This window comes from Bufo gargarizans, unplaced genomic scaffold, assembly GCF_014858855.1.
Source record: "Bufo gargarizans isolate SCDJY-AF-19 unplaced genomic scaffold, ASM1485885v1 original_scaffold_2225_pilon, whole genome shotgun sequence".
NCBI classification, from domain to species: Eukaryota; Metazoa; Chordata; class Amphibia; order Anura; family Bufonidae; genus Bufo; species Bufo gargarizans.
The window spans coordinates 229,780-248,837 of NW_025334700.1; the positions used below are offsets into that span (position 1 = coordinate 229,780).

Sequence of the window (19,058 nt, forward strand, 5' to 3'; positions counted from 1 at the left end):
TGTATATAGTCGGGGTTCAGCCGGATCGGATGTTTACATTAGGCTAGGTTTTATTTTCTCTTTTCAGCAGGAATGAATGAGATAGTATGCATGGAGCTGGGCCAGTAGGGTAAGTGTATATATATTTGTTTTATATATTGTTTGGAAATTTTATGGCAAAGTTTTTGTATTTTTGTATAAAATTAAAAAGAGTTCCTCAGTATCTGCTCTTATTCTGTATATATGGACGCTGCACAGTACCACTTCTCCTGTCCTGTATACTGGGTGTAATCCTCAGTGTCTGCTCTTATTCTGTATATATGGACACTGCACAGTACCACTTCTCCTGTCCTGTATACTGGGTGTAATTCTCAGTATCTGCTCTTATTCTGTATTTATGGACACTGCACAGTACCACTTCTCCTGTCCTGTATGTGAGGTGTGATGCTCAGTATCTTATCCTGTATATAGAGAGAGTACACTATACAATTTCCCTGATTATTTATTATTGACTTTTGTTCCTCATCAGCATCCTGAAGAGAAATCTCAATGCATAGCCACCAATGAACAGACAGATCTGTGAATTCATGAAGGTCTCAGTCAGCAGTTGATCAAGGATGTAATCCTGGAATGAAATGACAGTTGTAAATATGGGGCCTCCCTGGTGTCTACTGGGCATTTAAAAGCTTAAAACATATGTTGGTTGTACCTGGAAGCTGTGGATGAGGCAGCCATTGTTCCGATGGGAGTACCCCACAGTGTTTAGAGCTTCCCGGGCAAAGTCATCACTGGTCTTTACCATAATATTGGTCTTCATGTTGTAGTTCATGTTGGTGGACACCAAGTGCGGCATAATAGACTGAGGAGACAGAAGATAACCGTCACTTTATGTAGCTTCTTTTTTTATACACAGTATGTAAATAATGAGGGCTAGAGATGACCTTGCGGTTTGCCCAGCAGTCGTTTCGCAGCGAACTTTGCTCGTCAGCGATTCGCCGAACATGCGAACATATGGCGATGTCCCCGGTGCCATATTCTTTTGCATTGCGCCGAACTTTGACCCATGACACATCAATCAGGTAGGACAGAACAGTCAATTGAGCTGTTTCAGCACATGGACACAGCCCCACCCTATAAAAGATCCCGATCCGGCAGCCATTTTACATTCAGTGTTTTGCCAGTGTAGGGATAGGTTGCTTTGTAGAGCAGGGACAGGCTGTTAGGGACACCAAATGCTAGCTAATAGGGCCACAAAAGTCCTTTTAAGGACTGGTATAGGTGTGCTATCGATAGGTGTGATATACTGAGGGGTGTGATATACTTATAATATACTTTCTAACAGAAAGTATATTATAGTGCATTTGTATAGTGCAGCAGTTGTGCGAGGTTCTGCTGCAATACCACAGCTATATAGAGGGACAAATGCTATTGGAACAACTAATTTCAAAGTGTGTGATATACCTGTTGCCCAAAAAAAACTGATTGAGGGGTGTGATATAACTTCCTCCACAAAATACTGATCAATACCGGTTTAATACCTGTTTCCCCAAATAAAGAGGGTAGTGTGATATAACAGTTGTGGCAAAAATAATAATTGAGGGATGTGATATAAGTGCTTCCACAAAATACTGATTAAGGGGTTCAATATACCTGCTTCCACCAAATATTGATTGAGGGCTGCGATATACCTGCTTCCACAAAATACTAATTAAGGAGTTCGATATACCTGTTTCCACCAAATATTGATTGAGGGCTGCGATATACCTGCTTCCACAAAATACTGATTAAGGGGTTCGATATACCTGCTTCCACCAAATATTGATTGAGGCCTGTGAAATACCTGCTTTCACAAAATGTTGATTAAGGGTTTGATATACCTGCTTCCACAAATTACTGATTGATGGCTCCAATATAACTGCCTCCACAAAATACTGATTAAGGGGTTTGATATACCTGCTTCCACCAAATAGTTATTGAGGCCTGAAATATACCTGCTTCCACAAAATACTGATTAAGAAGCTTGATATATGTGCTTCCACAAAATACTGATTGAGGGCTGTGATATACCTGCTTCAACAAAATACTGATCATGGGGTTCGATATATCTATTTCCAACAAATAATGATTGAGGCCTGCAATATACCTTCTTCCACAAAGTACTGATTAAGGGGTTTGATATAGCTGCTTCCACGAAATACTGATTGAAGGCTGCTATATACCTGCTTCCACAAAATACTGATTAAGGGGATTTGATATAGCTGCTTCCACAAAATACTGATTGAAGGCTGCTATATACCTGCTTCCACAAAATACTGATTAAGGGGTTCGATATACCTGTTTCTACTAAATATTGATTGTGGCCTGCTATATACCTGCTTCCTCAAAATACTGATTAAGGGGTTTGATATTCCTGTTTCCACCAAATATTGATTGAGGGCTGCGATATACGTGCTTCCACAAAATACTGATTAATGGGTTTTATATACCTGCTTCCACCAAATATTGATTGAGGCCTGCGATATACCTGCTTCCACAAAATACTGATTGAGGGCTGCGATATACCTGCTTCCACAAAATACTGATTATGGGGTTTGATATACCTGTTTCCATCAAATATTGATTGAGGCCTGCAATATACCTGCTTCCACAAAATACAGATTAAGGGGTTTGATATACCTGTTTCCACAAAATACTGATTTAAGGCTGCAATATACGTGCTTCCACAAAATACTTATTAATGAGTTTTATAAATGAGTTTTATATATCAAAATACTGATTAAGGGGTTCGATATACCTGCTCCAACCAAATATTGATTGAGATTGAGGCCTGTGATAAACCTGCTTCCACAAAATACTGATTAAGGGTTTCAATATACCTGTATCTACCAAATATTGATTGAGACTTGCGATATACCTGCTTCCACAAAATAACGATTAAGGGGTTCGATATACCTGTTTCTAGATATGGCCTTGCTGGTTCGCCCAGTGGTAGTTTTGCGGCGAACTTTGCTCATTCGCAGATCGCTAAACAGGTGTACATATAGTGATGTACGCTAGCGCCAAATTCTTTGCATTGTGCAGAACTTTGACCCATGACACATCCATCATGTGGGACAGGACAGCCAATTGAAACATGTCAGCACATGGACACACCCCCTACCCCTATAAATAAACCCGATCTGGCCGCCATTTTACATTCTGTATTTTGCTAGTATAGGGACAGGTTGCTGTGTGGAGCAGGGACAGACTGTTAGAGACACCAAATGCTAGCTGATAGGGCCACAAAAGTCCTTATAGGTGTGCTATCGAAAAAGTGTGACATACTGAGGGGTGTGATTACACTTTCTAACATAGAAAGTATATTATAGTGCAGTTGTATTGTGCAGCAGTTGTGTGCAGTTCTGCTGTGATACCGCAGCTATACAGAGGGACAAACGCTATTGGAATAACTAATTGCAACTGGTGTGATATACTTGTTGCCCCCCCAAAAAAACTGATAAAGGGGTTTGATATACCAGCCTCCAGCAAACACTCATTAAGGGGTTTAATATACCTGTTGCCACAAAATACTGATAGAGGAGATTGACATACTGGCTTCCACCAATTATAGATTGAGGTCTGCGATACACCGGCTTCCACCAAATATTAATTAAGGGGTTTGAAATCCCAGCTTCCAGCAAATACTCATTAGAAACATAGAAACATAGAATGTGTTGGCAGATAGAACCATTTGGCCCATCTAGTCTGCCCAATATATCTGAATCCTATGACTAGCCCCTGGCCCTATCTTATATGAAGGATGGCCTTATGCCTATCCCATGCATGCTTAAACTCCTTCACTGTATTTGCAGCTACCACTTCTGCAGGAAGGCTATTCCATGCATCCACTACTCTCTCAGTAAAGTAATACTTACTAAAATTACTTTTAAACCTTTGCCCCTCTAATTTAAACTATGTCCTCCTGTAGCAGTTTTTCTTCTTTTAGATATTCTCTCCTCTTTTACCTTGTTGATTCCCTTTATGTATTTAAACGTTTCTCAAACACAGAAATATAGTGGCAAATCTGGGGGAGCTGCTCAACCCCTAACACTGTAGCGTGTTTTTCATTGCGGGAGCAGCCCCACCGCATGTGGACCGCAGCATGATGGGCTCCGATATTTTCCTGACAGGAATATATTGGCAAAAGTCTCAGCTTTTAATATCTGCTTGTATGACTAGCTAGTATAGTCAGTGGCATATCCGTTTGGTGCATTTTTTATGTGATTTATATGATTATATTTTCATCCGCACAATGCTCCATTTTGTGTAGGAGGCCTCTGTGGTGCATGTGGACCGTGCCGACATCCTCCACCGTATGCATTTTTTTGCTGGGGATAGTCGTTTGCTGCGGTCCACATGCGGTGGGACTGCTCCCCCAATGAGAAACACGCTACAGTGTTTGGGGTTTGAGCAGCTCCCCCAGATTTGCCACTATATTTCTGTGTTTGTGTCTTGTTTTATATGTAGTGTATGTGCCTTTACCTGACATTCAAACACTCTTTGCACCTGGTAACCTCCATCACATGGTCTGATATGGGTGTGGCTTACAGTCTTGCTTTGTTCACATTGCATTAGTTGTCCTGCTAGGCGGTTGTGTGGAAGCTTGGCTGTGAGCTGGATCTCATCACCTTCAGACCTTGTTCACACCATAGGTAGCTTAGTGGTAGGACCCCTTGCCATGCTGAGTGACCGTGACGTGGTGCATGATGGGCTCCGATATTTTCCTGACAGGAATATATTGGCAAAAGTCTTAGCTTTTAATATCTGCATTTATGACTAGCCAGTATAGTCAGTGGCATATCCGTTTGGTGCATTTTTTCTGTGGTTTATATTTAAACATTTCTATCATATCCCCTCTGTCTCGTCTTTCTTCCAAGCTATACATGTTAAGTTCCTTTAATCTTTCCTGGTAAGTTTTATCCTGCAATCCATGTACCAGTTTAGTAGCTCTTCTCTGAACTCTCTCCAAAATATCAATATCCTTCTGGAGATATGGTCTCCAGTACTGAGCACAATACTCCAGATGAGGTCTCACTAGTGCTCTGTAGAGCGGCATAAGCGCCTCCCTCTGTCTACTGGTAATGCCTCTCCCTATAAACCCAAGCATTCTGCTAGCATTTCCTGCTGCTCTGTGACATTGTCTGCCTACCTTTAAGTCTCCTGAAATAATGACCCCTAAATCCCTTTCGTCAGATACTGAGGCTAGGACTGTATCACTGATTTTATATTCTGCTCTTGGGTTTTTACGCCCCAGGTGCATTATCTTGCACTTATCAACATTACATTTTAGGTGCCAGATTTTTGACCATTCCTCTAGTTTTCCTAAGTCCTTTTCCATTTGGTGTATCCCTCCAGGAACATCAACCCTGTTACAAATCTTTGTGTCATCAGCAAAAATACACACCTTACCATCGAGGCCTTCTGCAATTTCGCTGATAAAGATATTAAACAATATGGGTCCCAGAACAGATCCCTGAGGTACCCCACTGGTAACAAGACCTTGGTCTAATTATACTCCATTGACTACAACCCTCTGTTGCCTGTCCCTCAGCCACTGCCTAATCCATTCAACAATATGGGCGTCCAAGCTCAAAGACTGCAATTTATTGATAAGCCTTCTATGTGGGACAGTATCAAATGTCTAGATAAGCGATGTCTACTGCTCCTCCGCCATCTATTATTTTAGTCACCCAATCAAAAAAATCTATAAGATTAGTTTCACATGATCTCCCTGAAGTAAACCCATGCTGTGTTTCATCTTTCAATCCATGGGATTTTAGATGTTCCACAATCCTCTCCTTAAGTATGGTTTCCATTAATTTCCCCACTATTGATGTCAGGCTTACTGGCTATAGTTCTATATACCTGTTTCCACAAAATACTGATAGTGGGGATTAATGCAGATAAAGGCATGGTTAGCACTCCAGCTCTTAACTCAAATTTCTTAACTCATTGCATTATCTTGAGACTAAAGCCATTGAAAAGCAATTGAAGGTGTTTGCTTAGATTCGATAACACAACTCAGAAATTGCAGAAAACAGGAGTGTTAACTCTACTCCATCCGTATACCAGCTTCCATCAAATATAGATTGAGGCCTGCGATACACCGGCTTCCACCAAATATTGATTAAGGGGTTTGATATCCCAGCTGTCACGCCTTGCCCTGTGAATGTGTGGAGATCTGCCAGGCTGGCTGCACATATTTGACTCGTCTCTTTGTTTTGGTTTGGGTTTGAGCTAGATCCACCTTCACTCAGGTGTACTGGGTTGATTGTTAGTGAGGCTATTTATTCCTCCTTCTCCCAGTGGCCTGTGCGGGTTAAAGTTAATTCCTGTGGGCTTTGGATGTGTTGTGGATTGTCTGCTCCAGCTCAGCTCAAGATAAGTCCTCTCTGTTTCTTCCCTTGTTGTCGTTTGTCTAGGCCTCTAGGGAGACGCTTGCCTCCTCCTGTTTGAGGAAGCAGGTCGCCTCTTCCCTGTTCCCTACTGCTCAGGGTTTTCCCAGGGTATATAGACGTAGGCACAAGGGCATGTGCATATCCACCATAAGGGTATGCACATGTGCACAGCAGTATAGGGAAAGTTTCAGGGATCGCTAGGAGGTGACCCCTTTTCCCTAGCTTTTGGGCCTAGCCTATTGTTCTGTTTGTTTTCCCTGTGTTTGGTTATTTCCCTGCTTACATACCTTCCGTGACATTATAACCCGCCATAAAAAATGTCATATCCCTGGAGGCTATGGATGCCTTGGTTGATCGCATGCAGGGATTATTGCTGGAGGTTGCTGATCTCCGCAGTTCTGTTGCACGGGGTCAGAATGCTCTGGTGTTTGGCGCTGTTGGAGGAAATCAGGTCTGCTTATAGCCTAAAGTAGCTCTCCCTGATAGGTTCTCAGGGAGTGATGATGACTTTATATGGTTCAGGGAGTCCTGCAGGTTGTATTTTCGTCTGCGGCCGATGTCATCTGGTGACGAGAGTGGGGATCATTATATCTCTGCTCAAAGGGGACGTGCAGTCCTGGCCTTTTTCTCTGCCGACCGGTTCACCATCCCTCCAGTCAGTGGATTAATTTTAGATTTTAGAGCCTTGGGCTTGATTTATGATGACCCAGACCGCGTCTCTATGGCTGAATCGAAGCTGCGCAGTTTGTTACAGGTAGAACGTACTGCGGAGTCGTATTGTGCAGAATTTAGAAGATGGACAACTGACTCAGGATGGAATGATCCTGCACTCCGGAGTCAGTTTTGTCAGGGGCTATCTGAGAGGTGGAAAGATGCCCTTGCTTTTCATGATTATCCCGATTCATTGGAGACGGCCATGTCTTTGGCAGTGCGGCTTGATAGACGTCTTAAAGAAAGGTATAAGATTCCTCTCGAGTGGGGGGTCCCGTCTGTAAGTGGATCTGTTCCACCTAGTCCCCGGGGTAATATGACTTTTGAATCTGGGGCAGGAGAGGAGTCTATGCAGTTGGGCCAGGTTTCCTTTTGCTCAGGTGATAGGGATTTTAGGAAGTTGAATAAGCTATGTTACTACTGTGGTAAAAAAGGTCATTTTGTTTATGCATGTCCTTTTGTTAAATCTCTAAACGGTAATAGAAAACTACGGAGGTATTCACATAAAGAGAAAGAAAAAAACCTCCCTGACACTTGGTTGTGTGAATGGGGAGTCTGAGCAAGCTAATATGCATTCTCGCTGCAATACCCGTTTTCTCCTGCCTGCCATGGTGGCACTAAACTCCGGAAATTTTGATTTTGAGGTATTTGTTGACAGCGTGTGGGGGTAAACCTTATTGACTTTCATTTTTTTCAAAATTTTGGTTTTAGAACTAGCACATTAGAAAAGGTAAAACCAGTGTTTTCTATTGATTCCTCCCCTCTCTCACAAAAGAGTCTTACTCATATCATTCATGACATTCAGTTAAGGGTGTGTGATTCACATGTTGAGTCCATTCCTTGTTTTGTTATGAGGGGCTTGCCTGCTCCGATGGTTCCAGGTTTACCATGGTTGGTTAAGCATAACCCTACTATTGACTGGCAAACAAGACAAATCAGTAGCTAGAGTGAATTTTGTACTGACAACTGTCTCTGTGCTTCTATCTCAGCAGTGTCAACTACGATCCTACCTCAGTTTCTCTGCAATTTTGCGGACATATACTCGGAGGGTGGAACTTAGGAGCTGCCCCCCATCGAGAATATGATTGTCCGGTCAATCTCCTCCCTGGAGCTAAACTGCCAAAATCTCGGCTATACAACCTTTCCCAACCCGAAAGAAAGGCTATGCGGAAGTATATTGCCGAGAGTTTGGCAAAGGGACATATTAGGCCATCCAAGTCCCCTGTGACCGCCGGCTTCTTTTTCGTAAAAAAGAAAGATGGATCACTTAGACCATGTTTGATTTCCGGGAATTGAATCTTATTACAGTCCGTGATCCGTATCCCCTTCCTTTGATTTCTGATCTATTTGATCAAATTGTCGGAGCCAAGGTGTTCTCCAAGTTGGATTTAAGAGGAGCCTATAATTTGATCAGAATAAAGGAAGGAGATGAGTGGAAAATGGCCTTCAATACACCAGAAGGTCATTTCGAGAATCTTGTCATGCCCTTTGGTTTAACTAATGCGCCAGCGGTCCTTCAGCGATTTGTCAATGATATTTTCCATCATTGAGTGGGAAGGTTTGTTGCTATTTATCTTGATGACATACTAATTTACTCACCCGATTTGGAGACCGATCAGGATCACATGAGACAGGTGTTGTTGATCTTTCGGGAGAATAAATTGTATGCAAAATTGGAAAAATGTGTATTTGCTGTCCAGGAGCTACCGTTTTTGGGATACTTGCTTTCTAACTCTAGTTTTCGTATGGACCCCGAAAAGGTCCAGGCAGTACTAGAATGGGACCGGCCTGAGAATCAGAAAGCTCTGATGCGGTTTTTGGGTTTTACCAATTACTACAGAAAATTCATCTTAAATTAATCCACCATTGTAAAACCTTTGACAGATTTGACTGAAAAAGGCTCCGACCTCTCTGTCTGGTCAGATGAGGCATTACAGGCCTTTTCTGCTATTAAGAAATGTTTTGCGTCTGCTCCCATTCTGATGCAACCTGATGTGTCTCAACCGTTCATCGTGAAGGTTGATGCATCAGAATTGGGGCTCGGAGCAGTTCTGTCGCAGGGTCCATCCCCTAGAAAAAGGCATCCGTGTGCTTTTTTCTCCAAAAAACTCTCCGCCGCTGAAAGAAATTATGATGTAGGAGATAGATAATTACTTGCCCTTAAATTGGCCTTTGAAGAATGGCGTCACTGGTTGGAAGGGGCTACTTATCCTATTACGGTATATACTGATCACAAGAATTTGGCTTACCTGCAGTCTGCTAAGCGCCTGAATCCTAGACAGGCTAGGTGGTCACTGTTTTTTACTAGTTTCAATTTTGTGGTCACCTTTTGCCCTGGGGTTAAAAACGTCAAGGCAGATGCGTTGTCACAAAGTTTTCCTGGGGGGAGTGATTCGGACGGATCCCGCTCTGATTTTGGCTGATGGGGTGGTGGTTTCTGCTCTGTACCCCGAGTTGGAGATGGAGGTGTTGGGGGCCCAGGAGGAGGCTCCTGATTCCTGTCCTCCAGGCAAGTTGTTTGTTCCTGCTGAACTGCGATACAAGGTGTTCAAGGAACATCATGATACGGTCCTTGCGGGACATCCTGGAAGCAAATCCACCATAGATCTTATTTCCCGGAGATTCTGGTGGCCAGAGTTGCGCAAGGGTGTGGAGGGTTATGTGGCAGCTTGTGAGACCTGTGCATGGGCGAAGGTAGCTCACAGAAGGCCTTCAGGATCCCTTCTTCCTTTGTCCATCCCGTCTCGTCCTTTGTCCATGGACTTTATTACCGATTTACCGAGTTCCTCTGGGAAAACTGTGATTTTGGTGGTAAGCGGACCGCTTCAGTAAAATGGCCCACTTTGTACTGTTACCTAGCTTGCCCAATGCCAAAACTCTTGCTCAGGTTTTTATCGATAACATTGTAAAACTACATGGCATTCCCTCTGATGTGGTGTCTGATAGGGGGACGCAATTTGTTTCCAGGTTTTGGGGAGGACGTTTTGCTCTCATCTGGGAATTCAACTGTCTTTCTCTTCGGCTTTTCATCCCCAGTCGAATAGTCAGACAGAGCGCACTAACCAAAACCTGGAGACCTATTTGAGGAGTTTTGTTGCCGAGAACCAGGATGACTGGTCCTTGTTCTTGTCTCTAGCCGAATTTGCCTCGAATAACCGTAGAAAGGAGTCCACTAATAAGTCGCCATTGATTGGCGCATATGGTTTTCACCCACAGTTTGGGTACTTTTTCTGGGACAGGATCTTCTGGAATGCCAGAAGAGGAGAGATTCTCTTCCGCCTTGTCATCTATCTGGCGGAAGATCCAAGTTAATTTGGAAAAGATGGGTGAAAGATATAAACGGATGATTGACAGGATATGTATGACTGGTCCGGACCTGTGTGTGGGTGATTCGGTGTGGTTGTCCACTAAAAACATTAAGCTCAAGCTACCATCTTGGAAACTGGGTCCAAGATTTATTGGCCCTTACAAAATCTCTGCTGTGGTCAACCCTGTGGCGTTTCGTCTGGATCTTCCGCAGACCTGGACAATCCATAATGTGTATCACAGGTCCTTACTGAAGAAATATGTGGAACCTGTGGAACCATCTTCATTGCCACCTCATCCTGTCCTGGTGGATGGCAATTTAGAGTTTGAAATCTCTAGGATTCTCGACTCGCGAGTACCTAGTGCACTGGAAGGGACACGGTCCCGAGGAAAGAATGTGGATTCCGGCTTCTGATGTTAGTGCTAGCTGCCTGGTGAGGGCCTTTCACAGGGCACACCCAGAGAAAGTTGGTCCGGGGTGTCCGGAGGTCACCCGTAGAAGGGGGGGTTACTGTCACACCTTGCCCTGTGAATGTGTGGCGATCTGCCAGGCTGGCTACACATGTTTGACTCATCTCTTTGTTTGGGTTTGAGCTGGATCCAACTTCCCTCAGGTGTACTGGGTTGATTGTTAGCAAATCTATTTATTCCTCCTTCTCCCAGTGGCCTGTGCGGGTTATAGTTCATTCCTGTGGGCTTTGGATGTGTTGTGGATTGTCTGCTCCACCTCAGCTCAAGATAAGTCCTCTCTGTTTCTTCCCTTGCTGTCTTTTGTCTAGGCCTCTAGGGAGACGCTTGCCTCCTCCTGTTTGAGGAAGCAGGTCGCCTCTTCCCTGTTCCCTACTGCTCAGGGTTTTCCCAGGGTATATAGACGTAGGCACGATTGCATGTGCATATCCACCATAAGGGTATGCACATGTGCACAGTAGTAAAGGGAAAGCTTCAGGGATCGCTAGGAGGCGACCCCTTTTCCCTAGCTTTTGGGCCCAGTCTATTCTGCTTGTTTTCCCTGTGTTTCGTTATTTCCCTGCTTACATACCTTCCGTGACACCGGCTTCCAACAAATACTCATTAATGGGCTCTATATACCTGTTTCCACAAAATACTGATAGAGGGGATTGATATACCAGTGTCCACCAAATATAATTAAGGAGTTTGATATACCAGCTTCCAGCAAATACTCATTAAAGGGTTCTATATACCTGTTTCCATAAAATCTTGATAGAATGGATTGTCAGGTGTATGCCAAATTTTTGGGGCCTGTACTCCAGTGGCATAAAATAACATTTATCTAGGCTCCAGCCGGGCACATTTTTGAGAGTTTCCTTTTAAGATGCATAAAAATGGCCCCTGATCAAAATTACATACAAACCGGATTCCAAAAAAGTTGGGACACTATACAAATCGTGAATAAAAACTGAATGCAATGATGTCGAGGTGCCAACTTCGAACATTTTATTCAGAATAGAACATAAATCACGGAATAAAAGTTTAAACTGAGAAAATGTACAATTTTAAGGGAAAAATATGTTGAATCAGAATTTCATGGTGTCAACAAATCCCCAAAAAGTTGGGACAAGGCCATTTTCACCACTGTGTGGCATCTCCCCTTCTTCTTACAACACTCAACAGACGTCTGGGGACCGAGGAGACCAGTTTCTCAAGTTTAGAAATAGGAATGCTCTCCCATTCTTGTCTAATACAGGCCTCTAACTGTTCAATCGTCTTGGGCCTTCTTTGTTGCACCTTCCTCTTTATGATGCTCCAAATGTTCTCTATAGGTGAAAGATCTGGACTGCAGACCGGCCATTTCAGTACCCGGATCCTTCTCCTACGCAGCCATGATGTTGTGATTGATGCAGAATGTGGTCTGGCATTATCTTGTTGAAAAATGCAGGGTCTTCCCTGAAAGAGATGACGTCTGGATGGGAGCAGATGTTGTTCTAGAACCTGAATCCCAGATTTCCAAAAAGAACTTCGAATCGTGACTCGTCTGACCACAGAACAGTCTTCCATTTTGCCACACTCCATTTTAAATGATCCCTGGCCCAGTGAAAACACCTGAGCTTGTGGATCTTGCTTAGAAATGGCTTCTTCTTTGCCCCGTAGAGTTTCAGCTGGCAACGGCGGATGGCACGGTGGATTGTGTTCACTGACAATGGTTTCTGGAAGTATTCCTGAGCCCATTCTGTGATTTCCTTTACAGTAGCATTCCTGTTTGTGGTGCAGTGTCGTTTAGGGGCCCGGAGATCACGGGCATCCAGTATGCTTTTACGGCCTTGACCCTTACGCACAGAGATTGTTCCAGATTCTCTGAATCTTCGGATGATGTTATGCACAGTTGATAATGATAGATGCAAAGTCTTTGCAATTTTTCGCTGGGTAACACCTTTCTGATGTTGCTCCACTATCTTTCTGCGCAACATTGTGGGAATTGGTGATCCTCTACCCATCTTGGCTTCTGAGAGACCCTGCCGCTCTGAGAAGCTCTTTTTATACCCAATCATGTTGCCAATTGACCCAATTAGTGTTAATTGGTCTTCCAGCTCTTCGTTATGCTCAAATTTACTTTTTCCAGCCTCTTATTGCTACTTGTCCCAACTTTTTGGGGATTTGTTGACACCGTGAAAATTTGAATCAACATATTTTTCCTTTAAAATGATACATTTACTCGGATTAAACGTTTGATCCGTCATCTACGTTCTATTACAAATAAAATATTGCCATTTGCCATCTCCACATCATTGCATTCAGTTTTTATTCACAATTTGTTTAGTGTCCCAACTTTTTGGGAATCCGGTTTGTATTTTTTGTGGGAATTTTTGCCAATGATCCGATGACCTGAAGGTTTTACAGGTTCGCCTGCCATTAAAGTCAATGCTGCCTGCCGCGAACATGCGGTTTGCGAACATTTGATCGCGAACGAGCATTCGCGAACTGTCCCGGCCGATGTTCGTCCATCACTAGTGAGGACTAAGTTTCCTTTGGAATATGAGTTGGGCTACTGTATCATTAGAGGGGACTATTGTTATGTCAGGCCTTTTACTCCAGTCACATCCAGAGCTGTTTTTACAATGTTTCTGTTACGTGATGTCATGTCTTATAGTAGTTTTTTCTTCATGCCATTCAAGCCATGAGAAAACAGGTGGACATAATACTGTGGGCAGTGTTGTGTAGGTAATACTGGTACCTGAACTGTAATCCCATCAGATCTGTACTCGTAGTAGAGGGAGCGGGAGAAAAAGTCCATGAAAGCCTAAAAAAGAGACAACGTGGTGGTGAGATGATGAGAGTGATAACATCACACAGGTTCTATCGACAACCGGTAACAGATAGAGTCTCCTCCTCCTATGGCTGCTCTCACTCTGGCATCCGCAGTGCTGGCAGCGCTCTCACTCTGGGATCCGCAGTGCTGGCAGCGCTCTCACTCTGGCATCCGCAGTGCTGGCAGCGCTCTCACTCTGGGATCCGCAGTGCTGGCAGCGCTCTCACTCTGGCATCTGCAGTGCCGGCAGCGCGCTCACTCTGGGATCCGCAGTGCCGGCAGCGCTCTCACTCTGGGATCCGCAGTGCCGGCAGCGCTCTCACTCTGGGATCCGCAGTGCCGGCAGCGCTCTCACTCTGGGATCCGCAGTGCCGGCAGCGCTCTCACTCTGGGATCCGCAGTGTTGGCAGCGCTCTCACTCTGGGATCCGCAGTGTTGGCAGCGCTCTCACTCTGGGATCCGCAGTGTTGGCAGCGCTCTCACTCTGGGATCCGCTGTGCTGGCAGCGCTCTCACTCTGGGATCCGCAGTGCTGGCAGCGCTCTCACTCTGGGATCCGCAGTGCTGGCAGCGCTCTCACTCTGGGATCCGCAGTGCTGGCAGCGCTCTCACTCTGGGATCCGCAGTGCTGGCAGCGCTCTCACTCTGGGATCCGCAGTGCTGGCAGCGCTCTCACTCTGGGATCCGCAGTGCAGGCAGCGCTCTCACTCTGGGATCCGCAGTGCTGGCAGCGCTCTCACTCTGGGATCCGCAGTGCCGGCAGCGCTCTCACTCTGGGATCCGCAGTGCCGGCAGCGCTCTCACTCTGGGATCCGCAGTGCCGGCAGCGCTCTCACTCTGGGATCCGCAGTGCCGGCAGCGCTCTCACTCTGGGATCCGCAGTGCCGGCAGCGCTCTCACTCTGGGATCCGCAGTGCCGGCAGCGCTCTCACTCTGGGATCCGCAGTGCCGGCAGCGCTCTCACTCTGGGATCCGCAGTGCCGGCAGCGCTCTCACTCTGGGATCCGCAGTGCCGGCAGCGCTCTCACTCTGGGATCCGCAGTGCTGGCAGCGCTCTCACTCTGGGATCCGCAGTGCTGGCAGCGCTCTCACTCTGGGATCCGCAGTGCTGGCAGCGCTCTCACTCTGGGATCCGCAGTGCTGGCAGCGCTCTCACTCTGGGATCCGCAGTGCTGGCAGCGCTCTCACTCTGGGATCCGCAGTGCTGGCAGCGCTCTCACTCTGGGATCCGCAGTGCTGGCAGCGCTCTCACTCTGGGATCCGCAGTGCTGGCAGCGCTCTCACTCTGGGATCCGCAGTGCTGGCAGCGCTCTCACTCTGGGATCCACAGTACTGGCACAACACTTGCCAGTATTACTTTTTGTTTTCTATTGGCTGGCAGCTTACTATGACATTTGCTGCCAGCCAATAGCAGAACGTCATAGGATCAAGCCCCACCCACCAACAGGAAGCTAGTGTAGAGCAGGCCGGCTGCTCCTGCCCCCGTCCTGTTCTCTGACCCCCTACAGTAGGTTACTGATTAACCCCTCCACTGCTGTCCCTGGATGGCACAGGGGGTGATGGCACCTACTTCTCCAGGCTGCCTGTGAGGACCAGACATCAGCTGTCTCAAGGAAAGGTAAGTGTTTGTGTGTAGAAATAGGTGTATAACTATGTTCATGAGTATATATATATTTATATGTGTGTATGTCCATGTATGTGGTGAGTGCATTCATATATGTGGTGAGCATGTGTACCAGTGTTTCCATGTATCTGGTGAGCATGTGTATAAGTGAGTCCATGTATGTGGTAAGTGCGTGTATGAGTGAGTCCATGTATGTGGTATGTGCGTGTATGAGTGAGTCCATGTATGTGGTAAGTGCGTGTATGAGTGTGTCCATGTATGTGGTAAGTGCGTGTATGAGTGAGTCCATGTATGTGGTATATGCGTGTATGAGTGTGTCCATGTTTGTGGTAAGTGCGTGTATGAGTGTGTCCATGTATGTGGTAAGTGCGTGTATGAGTGAGTCCATGTATGTGGTATGTGCGTGTATGAGTGTGTCCATGTTTGTGGTAAGTGCATGTATGAGTGTGTCCATGTATGTGGTAAGTGCGTGTATGAGTGCGTCCATGTATGTGGTAAGTGCGTGTATGAGTGCGTCCATGTATGTGGTAAGTGCGTGTATAAGTGCGTCCATGTATGTGGTGAGTGCGTGTATGAGTGTGTCCATGTATGTGGAGAGTGCGTGTATGAGTGTGTCCATGTATCTGGTGAGTGCGTGTATGAGTGTGTCCATGTATGTGGTAAGTGCGTGTATGAGTGTGTCCATGTATGTGGTGAGAGTGTATGAGTGTGTCCATGTATGTGGTAAGTGAGTGTATGAGTGCGTCCATGTATGTGGTGAGTGCGTGTATGAGTGTGTCCATGTATGTGGTATGTGCGTGTATGAGTGTGTCCATGTATGTGGTAAGTGCGTGTATGAGTGAGTCCATGTATGTGGTAAGTGCGTGTATGAGTGTGTCCATGTATGTGGTAAGTGCGTGTATGAGTGAGTCCATGTATGTGGTAAGTGCGTGTATGAGTGTGTCCATGTATGTGGAGAGTGCGTGTATGAGTGTGTCCATGTATGTGGTAAGTGCGTGTATAAGTGCGTCCATGTATGTGGTAAGTGCGTGTATAAGTGCGTCCATGTATGTGGTGAGAGTGTATGAGTGTGTCCATGTATGTGGTGAGAGTGTATGAGTGTGTCTATGTATGTGGTGAGAGTGTATGAGTGTGTCCATGTATGTGGTGAGAGTGTATGAGTGTGTCCATGTATGTGGTGAGAGTGTATGAGTGTGTCTATGTATGTGGTGAGAGTGTATGAGTGTGTCCATGTATGTGGTGAGAGTGTATGAGTGTGTCCATGTATGTGGTGAGAGTGTATGAGTGTGTCCATGTATGTGGTGAGAGTGTATGAGTGTGTCTATGTATGTGGTGAGAGTGTATGAGTGTGTCCATGTATGTGGTGAGAGTGTATGAGTGTGTCCATGTATGTGGTGAGAGTGTATGAGTGTGTCTATGTATGTGGTGAGAGTGTATGAGTGTGTCCATGTATGTGGTGAGAGTGTATGAGTGTGTCCATGTATGTGGTGAGAGTGTATGAGTGTGTCCATGTATGTGGTGAGAGTGTATGAGTGTGTCCATGTATGTGGTGAGAGTGTATGAGTGTGTCCATGTATGTGGTGAGAGTGTATGAGTGTGTCTATGTATGTGGTGAGAGTGTATGAGTGTGTCCATGTATGTGGTGAGAGTGTATGAGTGTGTCCATGTATGTGGTGAGAGTGTATGAGTGTGTCTATGTATGTGGTGAGAGTGTATGAGTGTGTCCATGTATGTGGTGAGAGTGTATGAGTGTGTCCATGTATGTGGTGAGAGTGTATGAGTGTGTCCATGTATGTGGTGAGAGTGTATGAGTGTGTCCATGTATGTGGTGAGAGTGTATGAGTGTGTCCATGTATGTGGTGAGAGTGTATGAGTGTGTCTATGTATGTGGTAAGTGCGTGTATGAGTGCGTCCATTAAGTTGGACCCGTAGAAAAATGTGCTGGTATATATTTATGTGTGCGAGCAGTTTATTACTATTAGCCTTTGTGAGCTACTAGTCTTACGATCTAGAAACAGTTGGCTATTATCCTTTCCTACCTTTGATTTTTAATGGGATGGGTGCGCCAATCAATTTTTTGCCTCGGGCAGCAGAAAAGCTAGAATGGGCCCTGTTCTGGGGGCATCGGCCCTGTTCTGGGGACATCGACCCTGTTCTGGGGACATCGGCCCTGTTCTGGGGGCACAATGGTTTATTAAGCTTGACCTCAGGGTTGCTCATCATCTCATTCGTTTTAAGTAGGTGGTGAGCAGAAGACAGCATTTTTAATATCTGGTCGTGCCTTTTTGTTCATGCCTCCCACTGACATGACTAAGAATGGGGCAGATCTACTTCATTGGCCACCAGAAGCAATTGCAGCCTTTGATTTATTTAAAAAACATTTTCTGAAAGCCCCTGTTGTGATCCAGCCAGAGCAATCTAATCCATCTGTGGTTGAGGTTGAAGCCTCTGAGGTGAGTGTGGGAGCGGTGTTGTTCCAGGGAACATGTTCACATACTCCTCTTAGGCTGGGTTCAGACCTGAGCGTTTTACAGCGCGTTCCTACGCGCTGTAAAACGCTCAACAGGCAAGAACCAATGATTCCCTATGGGAATGGTTCTCACCTGAGCGTTTTACAGCGCGTACGATCGCGCTGTAAAACGCCCGACGCCCCAAGAAGTACATGAGCTTCTTTGGGGCGTCTTGTCGCGCGTTCCCGTACATAGACTTTAGCAGGAACACGCGACAATGGGCGTTCGCTTGTCTCTGTATGCGCGATTGCAAACGCCCGTACAATCGCGCATACAGAGAGCTCCGTCGCGAACGCTCAGGTGTGAACCCAGCGTTAGGGTACTTTCACACTAGCCTTATTCTTTTCCAGCATTGAGTTCCATCCCAGGGGCTCAATACCGGAAAAGAACTGACCAGTTTTATCCGCATGCATTCTGAATGGAGAGTAATCCGTTCAGGATGCATCAGGATGTCTTCAGTTCAGTCTTTTTGACTTTTCAGGACGGAGATAATACCGCAGCATGCTACTGCTTCATCTCCGTCCAAAATTCCGGAACACTTGCCGGCATTAATGAAATGCATTAATGCCAGATCCGGCCCCAAGTGTTCCAGCAAAACGGATCCGGCATTGCGGTCTGCGCATGCTCAGACCGCAAAAAGTGCGAAGCAAAATAAATGCCGGATCCGTTTTTCCGGATGACACCGAAGAGACGGATCCGGCATTTCAATGCATTTGCCATACGGATCATGAACTGCCTGCCGGAATCCTCTGCCGCAGGTGTGAAAGTACCCTTAGATTATGTGCTTTTTTATCTCGTAGGTTTCTCCGACTGAAAGAAATGAGGACATTGGTGACAGAGGCTCCTTGCCATTAAGTGGGCCTTTGAAGAATAGCATCACTTTCTGGAGGGAGCTCAACATCAAGGTCCTTACTGATCACAAGAATTTAACGTTTTTACAATCGGCAAAATGTCGGAATCCTAGACCAGCTCGGTGGGCTCTATTTTTCATTACATTTAGGCTTGATTCAAAAAATATTATGGATAGTGCCTTGTCTAGGAGTTTCTGTGCCGGTCATTCCCCGGATTCCAATCCAGAATCAATCCTGCCTTGAGGGCATTCTCATTTCCACTATCTTCTCTGATTTGTCATCTGAGATCAAAAACAGAACCTACCTAAAGGTAAATAATTTTCCAGAGCCAGTTCCATCTATGCCTCCTGGGCAAGCTTCGAGATTCGGTGTTAAG

The 19,058-nt window shown here is 45.5% G+C and overlaps 1 protein-coding gene across 1 annotated transcript in view; it reads right to left on the reverse strand.

Moving 5' to 3' along the window:
- Positions 1 to 465: 465 nt before the first annotated feature.
- The window catches only part of LOC122924095 (very-long-chain 3-oxoacyl-CoA reductase-like), an 81,701-nt gene continuing 63,108 nt past the window's right edge, over positions 466 to 19,058 (reverse strand). The window contains exons 9-11 of the mRNA XM_044275019.1: positions 13,624 to 13,689; positions 689 to 838; positions 466 to 604 (exon numbers count right to left, since the gene is read on the reverse strand). Of these exons, the coding sequence (XP_044130954.1) occupies positions 485 to 604; positions 689 to 838; positions 13,624 to 13,689 (336 nt within the window). The 3' untranslated portion in view covers positions 466 to 484. The remainder of the gene's footprint in view (positions 605 to 688; positions 839 to 13,623; positions 13,690 to 19,058) is intronic.